General features: G+C 25.0%; 2 protein-coding genes across 2 annotated transcripts in view; both read left to right on the top strand.

Annotated features, from left to right (window-relative positions):
• The window catches only part of LOC117171486, a 173399-nt gene that overhangs the window by 16410 nt on the left and 147741 nt on the right, over positions 1-9248 (top strand). The gene's annotated exons all lie outside the window — the stretch shown is intronic.
• LOC117171487 overlaps positions 2058-9248 on the top strand; it is an 8032-nt gene continuing 841 nt past the window's right edge. Inside the window, exon 1 of the mRNA XM_033358844.1 lies at positions 2058-2329. Coding sequence (XP_033214735.1) covers positions 2191-2329 — 139 coding nt within the window. The 5' untranslated portion in view covers positions 2058-2190. The remainder of the gene's footprint in view (positions 2330-9248) is intronic.

Below are 9248 nucleotides of genomic sequence, written 5' to 3'. Positions count from 1 at the left end.
TTTGTAGAATTTAAATCGTTTGGTTGAAAATTCATGTATTTTGTTACAAATTTAATTTTTTTGCTAGTAAGTCCAAATTTTGGCAGAAATTAGTTTTTTTTTTGTTAAAAACGTAACTCTTTTGCGGAAAATTCTTATTTTTCGTTTGAAAATGTTAGAAAATTTAAATATATTTGGTTGAAAGTTTCTTTATTGTTGGAAATTGAACGGGTTTTTGGAAATTAATATTTTTGGTTTAAAGATCAAAAAAATATTCAACTACTTTTTTGAAAATTTACTTGTTTGGTTAAAATGAATATGTTCGATATTAAAAGTCAATCAGTTTTTTTTTTAAATTCATGTATTTTGTTAAAAATTGATGTAATTTAGTAGAAAGTCCGAATTTGGTCAAAAATTAACTTTTTTGTCGGAAATTTAACTTTTTTGTAGAATTTAAATCGTTTGGTTGAAAATTCATGTATTTTGTTACAAATTTAATTTTTTTGCTAGTAAGTCCAAATTTTGGCAGAAATTAGTTTTTTTTTGTTAAAAACGTAACTCTTTTGCGGAAAATTCTTATTTTTCGTTTGAAAATGTCAGAAAACTTAAATATTTGGTTAAAAATTTACTTTTTGTTGGAAATTTAACGTTTTTCTTGGAAATTAGTGTTTTCTGTTTAAAAATGATAGACAATTCAACCATTTGGTTCAAAGTTATCTTTTTTATGAAAATTAATATTGTTAGTATGAAAATTCAACCATTTGCTTGAAAATCCATGTATTTTGTTAAAAATTTTAATATTTTGGCAAAAAGTCCAAATTTGGTCAATAATTAACTTTTATATTGAAAATTTAACTCTCTTGCGGAAAATTCTTATTTTTGGTTTGAAATTGTTAGAAAATTTACAGAAATGACAGAAAATTCAACCATGTGGTTGAAAGTCAACTTGTTTAAATGAAAATTAGTATTTTTGGTATAAAGTTAAAAATTGGCCGAAATTAACTTTTTTTGTCAAAAATTGACCTTTTTTTGCAGAAAATTCGTATTTTTGGTTTCAAAGTGTTAGAAAATTTAACTATTTGGTTGAATATTTCCTTTTTTGTTGAAAATTAATATTTTTGGTATGAAAATTAAACCATTTGGTTGAAAGTTAATTTTTTTATGAAAATTCAACTATTTGGTTCAAAATTCGTGTATTTTGTTAAAAATTTAAATATTTTGGTAAAAAGTCCGGGCAAAAATCAACTTTTATATTCAAAACTCAACTCTCTTGCGAAAAATTTCTATTTTTGGTTTGAAAATGTTAGATAATTTTAATATTTAATTGAAAATTTAGTTTTTTGTTGGAAATTAAACGGTTTTCTTGGAAATTAGTCGGCAATTTACCTCTTTCGAAAAATCGTTTTTTTTATTATTTGAAAAATCAACTATTTTGTTTCAAATTAACGTTTTTGTTGAAAATTAATATTTTTGGCACGAAAATTCAACCATTTGGTTGAAAATCTTTGTGTTTTGTTAAAAATTTAACTATTCTGGTACAAAGACCAAATTTGAATGAAAAGTAACTTTTTGTCGAAAATTAGTCCCTTTGGCTGGAACATTAATTTTTTCCTGTAAGGAAATTTAATATTTTTTCGATTAGAAGACAAATGTTTGTTTAAAAAATGTGATTGAAAAATCTTACACCCTAATCCAACCCCTAATTAGCCATTTCGACAAAAAAAAATTTCAAGGAAAAGTGAAGAAGTGGTGGTAGTGTCAAATACTGTCAATATTGTTGCGAGAACGAGGCCGGTGTTTACTTTCCGTAAAGAAAGACGGAGTTGAACCAATTTTAGGTTGAAGTCAGACGAACCGTGCAGTCTACACGTGTGTGGATCCGTTTCCTCTCCCGTACATTTTGCTGGCGACGAAATACGTGAGCGCTCGTTGCGGATCGGGTCCTCTCGGTGCCGGTCGAACGTCGCCGTGATACGTCGGGTCCATCCGTCTACGTTCGGATCGCGTCGGGTCGCATACGGTCGACGCCACGGCGAACGGACTGGTCTGCTGACGCCGAGCCAGAAGCACAACCTAACGTATTTATTTTCCCTGACTGTCTGCCTGCCTTTTACAAATTTCACGAAACGGCACTTTATCTGATAAATTTAACTGGAAAATAATTTCAATATTACTTTCATGTAACGCATTTCCTAAACGTTTTTTTTTTAAATGTCGATCAATAAGGATAAATTGATACGGTTGATGTATGAACGACCCGTTCTCTGGAATCACAAACATGCTGATTACCGTAATGCGAGTCTGAAGCAACACGCTTGGATCGAACTGGCCTCGGAGTTTCAAATGAAGGGTAAGCGTTTATTGAGTGTAGAATTACTTTTCTGTTGTCGGATTCCTCGTCAGAACTCTTCCGACCTTCAACCTAACCTCACTTTTTGAAATCGCTTTTGCGTTTCCGGGGGAATAGAAGAATTGGTGCTGTTTAATATATGGAATAAGAAAATTAGTATTATTTTTTAGATTATGAGTATCTTTTTTTTTAGAATCAAGTTGATTAAAATGTTCTTTTTTAATGGGTGGCCCTCTAGCCTCAACGGGATAAACTACAATTGGGAAACGTTCACGGCTCACGTTTTTTCGCTTTAGGAAGTCGGATACGTTTTTCAGTTTAAAGAATGTTATTTTTATCTTTTTCTTTTTTCATCAAATTGTTACAAAATCATCGAATTTGGTGTGTGCGGTCCATTTCGCTTTAGACAACTTTTTATATTGTCAATATTTTTTTTAAAACAAAATTGCAAGTTTGGTTTAAATGCTTTAGTTCTTCTACCAATTAAAATATTTTGTTTTTTATTCTATTAAGGGATTTCGCACTCTTTCGAAGTCCACAGAATTTATTTTTTTTTTAATTTTAATTTTGTTTGAAGAATCAAAAAATGCGTAAGGGACCGTACCTAAATTACGTAGTAGCTAGGGGGTGGGGGGCTTTACTCATGTGCGTAATTTTTGCAAATTTGCAAAAACTTTCTCCTGAATATTATCTTTTTAGTTATAAATGTTATTATTTGGTTGAAAATTTAACAATTTTCTTGAAAAGACATCTTTTTTTGTTGCAAATTAAACTTTTTTTAAATATAATTCTTTTCGTAGAACATTAACATTTTTTTTGAAAATTCATATTTTATTTCAGATAAGTCAACTGAAATGTTTTGTGGATGAAAAGCATTTTTTCGGAAAATTTGTCTTATTGGATTGAAAACTCAATGTTTTTCGATAAACTTTTTTTTGTTATTACAAAATTCATATTTTTATCTTAAAAAATCAACTATTTTTTATTCAAATATTTTTTTAAGAGAAAGCTAATCTTTTTTTTGGATACAAATGTGCAACTACATATTTTGTCGAGAATTCAATAATTTTGTTAAAAAGTCATTCTTTTTGTATTGAAGACTTAATTGTTTTCGTAGAAACTTATTTCTTATTTAAAATTAATATTTTTATTGTGAAAAGTCAAATGAATTTTTTATTTAATTTATCTTTTTGATTTAAAAATTCATCTGTTTAGTTAAAAGTTGAACTATTTGGTTAAAAATTTATATTTTGTAATTGAAAATTCAACTAGTTGGATAAAAGTTAAACTATATTGTTAAAAAATTATTTTCATCATTGATGGCTTATGTTTCTTTGAAAATTTAGTTTAGTGGAAAATTCTTTTTTTATGGTTTAACATTAATTCTTTAACTAAAGATTAAACTTATCCATTTTTTAAGATTCATCTTTCTTAGTTTAAAATTCACCTGTTTTGGTAAAAAAAATAATTTTCTTGGTATGAAATTTCATTTTTGTTGGGTAAAAATGCATCAGTTTCGGGTAAAATAAATATTTTGCTGAAGTCATATTTGTTGTTTGAAAATTTAATTTTTGTATAGAAAATTCGTCTATTGGCTTGAAGACTCAACAATTTAAATAAACTTTTGTTTGAATTTTTAGGTTAAAAAGTTAACTATTATGTTGAAAGTTATAATTTTTTAAACTAAAAATGTAAGTCTTTTGCCGTTTTGATGTTTTAAAATTATAATTAATCAATTTGACAATTTTATCTGAAACACTGTTTTTATTCGTTTACAAAAGACTCTATGTTAAAAGTATTACAAGATTAAAATGCTATTATTTGAATGTTAAAAATCTCATTCTACTATCATATTTAGTTTTTATTTTTGAATTCTAATGAGTCTTCGAAATCCGCGGGATAGCAGAAAAAGTAAAAAATCAATAAAATAGCGGGAATTTTTCTGGAAATAAAAAGTGTTTATTTTATTAAAATTTCTGTGAGTAAACATTTTTTTTTGCAAAATATAAAAAAGTGATAAAAGAACTTTTTGTATATTTTCAAAGAGGAAAAACTTTCACATACTAACTTTTTTCGTGTTTTGCGTATTTTTTTTATGAAACCCGAAATTTTTGATGTTCAGAAAATTGGCAGCATTTTGTTAATTTTCTACATTTGAAAAAATGATCCTTCTGTCTTTGAAAGAGTCTATTTGATTGTTTTCTTGAAATTTCGTTTTTTATTTTTTAAACAAAAATTTAAGTATGTGTTCTATTTTTTGTTAAAAATTTATTTATTTCTTTGTAAGTTCAACAGTTTGAAATTTTTTCTCTATCAAGCCTGCTATTTTTTTAAATTGAAAATTCGACTCATTTGTAAAAGTTTACTTTTTTGTTTAAATTATAGATACATCATTGCAGTTGAAAATTAATATTTTTGGTTTAAAATTCGACTATTTCAGCTACAGATTCATCATTTTGGTTAAAAATCTATCACTTTGTTTGAAAATGTAACTTTAAAGAAAAATTATTTTATTTAATGTAACTTATTCCAATTAAATATTCCATAATTTCAGTTCAAAATTCATTTCTTTGGTTAAACTTAAATTTTTTTAACCGAAAATTTAACTTCTATTTTTGGTTGAATACCTATCTTTTCATTCATGTTTTTGTTAAAATTTGGTCTTTTTTCATAGAAATTAATTTTCTTGTTTGAAAATTGATTTTTTTGTTATTGAAAATTCAACTATGTACGTCAATAAAAGATTGATAATTGTTGTTAAAAATCTATCAATTTGTTTGAAAAAATAACTTTTTTTTTAAGAAGAAAAATATTTTTTCGCTAAAAATGTATATATTTTTTGTTCGAATTTATCTCTTTAGTTAAAAATCTATCTTTTTAGTTCAAAATTCCTGTTTTTGTTGAAAATTAATCTCGTTTTACAGAAATTAATCTTCTTGGTTGAAAATTATTTTTATTTGTTGAAAATCCAACTATTTCAGTAAACGAATGATCATTCATTTCATTTTGTTGACAATTCATCAGTTTCAAAGAAAATTAATTTTTCCAACCGAAAACTCAACAATTACATTTTTGGCTGAAAATTGTTCTTTTAAGATCAAAATTCAATAATTTGGTTGAAAAATTGTCGTTTTTAGATAAAGATTCAACTTTTTGTTTGAAAATTCACATTTTTTTTTAAATAATTTTTTATAGAAAATTCAACTATTCGTTTAAAAATTCATCTCTTTTGTTGAAAGTGCAATATTTTTACTTGTAAATTTATGTATTTAAAGCTGTTTAAATTGAATTTAATGCAGTACTTACATTAATTTTACTGAAATATGTACTGAATTTTAAACATAAGAAGGTAAAATAAAAATTTCTTTCAATTATTATTTAATTATTTCATTCATTGATGGCGCTAATATGTTTCAGATTATCTTGTAATATATTTTGTCAAAGCTTTCTATATTAACCAATATAAATTTAATCCATAGAAATAAAAAAACATTATTTATAATAAATTCGCGAAACTGTATACATATTTTAAGTCGATTGTTAAAAAAAAATGAGAAATATTTGATGGACTCTTTTCTATGAAAAAGCATAGCCAAAAAAACTTGAAGTACTTGGAAAAAACTTGAAATTGTCAGGGCATTTTTTCCAGGATTTAAGTAGACACCCTGATAACGTATCTTTATTATTTAAAACAAAAATTGCATTTAAACAGAAAAGTATTTTTATCTCGATTTTTATTTATAATATTACAATGTAATGCCAATATTTAATAAATATGCGTATGAAATATAAAACAAAGCATTAATCGGAGAGTTTAAATTAAAAGTTTTCACATGCCACATTCCACGTCAAAAAAATTAATAATAATAAATAATAACATTAAATATATAATAGCATTTCAAAATTCTTCTGTCGTTTAAATGAGAAAAAATCTAAATTCTTGGACGATTTGCTCGAAATGAGTTTATTCTTTTAGATCAAAACTTTTTTCAGAATGACCGCTGAAACGGGGAAAGGGCAGTGAATTACTTTTTTTGCTGGGAATTTTACAAATTTCTAGAAAAAAACTGTGTCCAACTTTGATTTCAACAGTTATTTAAATAATTAGTTAAATTGTTATCAAAAGCGTTTAAAATCGAAAATTTTGAATAAAAAAATATTTTAGTCGTTCTTCTATGAATATAATTTAATTAATGATGTTTCAAATTAAACTTTTAAGATTTAAAAAGTTAATAATAATTGATTTTACAAGACTCGTAATCGGTTCACAATTTTAGAATGTTCAGATTTTAACGTTAAAAATTAAACTTTTTTGATGGGAAACAAATTTGAACGCCCGATAGAAATTTTATAAACTATTTTCAATTTTAAAATAACTTAAAAATAATATATTAGTGTGAAATATTCCATTTTTAAACCATTTAATTTGACATTTTTCCAATAAGGAAAAGAAAAATTTATATTTATAAATATCTGACTGTATATTAAAAATCAGTAATTATAAATTAAATATTCAAAGCTAAACAAAAATCTAAATTTTTAACATTGGAAAATTGGAAGTGATTTATTATTCTGAAAAATTAATTTTAAGAGAATCTTTAAGAAGACTTAAAAAGATTGTTTAAAAAATGTTCTAGATAAAATTGAAGAAAAAATTCCAATAATTTAAAAAGGTGTTTAGAAGTTATAAACAAAATTTTTTAACCATTTCAAATTTGAAAAAATGTAACAAACCTGTAGATTTTTCAAGATTTGGAAATAAAATTTCGAAGCATTTTAAGGCTTTTTAAACTATTTAAAATGAAAATAATTTAACATCTCATTTAAGTGTTATGTTTATTTAAAAAATGTAATCGTTCGATTTTTCACGTTTTAAATTACTTAGAATGATATAATTAATTTTTTTAAATTAATTCTTTTAATAAATTAAATTTTAAACGTTTAAAATTCAAGAGTTCCACTTCGAGTGCTTTAATTTGCAGCTCAGTTTTTATTACTTAAATAGAAATATTTTTAGCTTTACAGTTCGATTTGTTAAAATTTGATTAACCGACAAAAATGTTTGTCAACTCGGAAATGGCCGGGAATTTTTTTTTTATTTAAACGGCCAGTCCGTTTTTTTATCCTAATTTAGAATCTCAATACCTCTGTGGTAAGTTTTAATTTTTTATTTAAACTAAAGGTAATTTTTTATCGCAATCCGCTGCCTAGGCTGTTCCATTGGTCCTGAAAAAATACGATTTTTTAAACAATTTTAAACAACATTTTTTAAATTCTAAAATTTATAAAAAAATGTGATCTTTTCAATTATAATGTCATTCAGTTTAGAATGCGTTACGTAAAAATCTTTCACTTTCAAAATGTTTCTTTTTAGATTTTTAAACGTACATTATTTGAATGACAAAAATTGAAAATGCAGTTTTAAAGACTTGAACAATTAAAAATTAAAAGCGTTTAAAATTGAAGATTTTTGTTAACAAACATTTTTAGTTGATCAACAATCTTAAAGTTAATTTAAAATCAGTAATTATAAATTAAATATTCAAAACGAAACAAAACTTGAACTTTACAGTTTTATTGTTCTATTTAGCAACATTTAATTTTGTTTTGCTAGAAAAATTGAAAATGATTTTTTATTTTAAAAAATCATTTGAAATTCAATATAATTTTATAAGATATTTAGGATTTATGAAAAACTTTTAATAATATTTTTGAATTCGAAAATATTTGAAACAACATGTAGATTTTTCAAAATCTTTAAACAAAAATTTTGAATCATTTTAAGAATTTTAAAACTATTGAAATTAAAAATAATTTAACTTTCAAGTTCAGCAGTGAATTTTCAATCTTTTACAAATTTATAGTTGGAACTGAAATTTATACAGAATATAAATAATTCTGGCTTGGAACCGGGAATTTTCAAATTTTAACAAATTCCGAGCTAGTACTGGAAAATTTCAAAATTAACAAAATTCTGAATTGGAGGAGGAAATTTTTCCAAAGAATTCTAATTCTGAGTTGAGCCAGGAAATTTTCAAATTTTAACCAATCTGAGTGGAAACTGACATTTATCCAAATAACTACAATTTTTCTTGGAACAGGGAATGTTAATAATTAAAAAAATTCCAAGCTGGAATAGGGAATTTTTTAATAGAATTAATTCTAATTCTAAGTTGAAAAGAGATGTTTCCGAAAAAATTTAAACTTATGAATTGGAACAGGGAATAAAAAAAAATTCTTAGTTGAAATCGAAAAAGTTTTGAAAAGTATTAAAATTCCGGATTTAAACAGAAAATGTTTAATTTTTAACTAATTCTCAGCTGGAATTAGAATATAAAATCTTAAAATGGTATAATTTTGAACATTTTTAAATTTATTGATTGATTCTTAAATCTAGATCATTGCAAATTTTAACAAAGTTTAAAATTCAAGAGTTTTTTTCTTTGATTAAAACCGTTACCCTGATGTATACTAAATCTGCTCAGAACTCTAAAAAATATTTCACTTTTACAAAATTGGTGGAGAACTTGAACACGCTTTCTCTAAATTTTAATTCTGAATGTTTTCAAGTTTTTATTTTTTGGTAAAAATTGAATTTGTATTTTTACACTCTCGTATCTTAAATTTTTAAAGCACAAAAATTCTTCTAATTCCCTAAACTTTTGAAAATGTAGAAAGTACACCAAACTCTCGTTTTCAGTTCAGTATCGGGGGTGACCTTTAAATATCTTTGGACAGAATTCGGAGGGATCCAAATGTAAACACTTCGAGTCGCCTGAACCGTTTCCAATTCAAAATCATAATGTTGCGCAATATACTCGACTGAGTACTTGCGCACTGCGTCCTTATTAAGGCGAGCGTCGCAACAATTCTCGGCCTGTCCTATGAAAAACTGCGTGATTCAGCAGTCTTAGGAAGG

The sequence above is a fragment of the Belonocnema kinseyi genome, chromosome 4 (assembly GCF_010883055.1).
Source record: "Belonocnema kinseyi isolate 2016_QV_RU_SX_M_011 chromosome 4, B_treatae_v1, whole genome shotgun sequence".
Classification (NCBI taxonomy): domain Eukaryota; kingdom Metazoa; phylum Arthropoda; class Insecta; order Hymenoptera; family Cynipidae; genus Belonocnema; species Belonocnema kinseyi.
The sequence above is the reverse complement of the archived record's forward strand: the minus strand, read 5'-3'. Positions and strand labels throughout refer to the sequence as shown.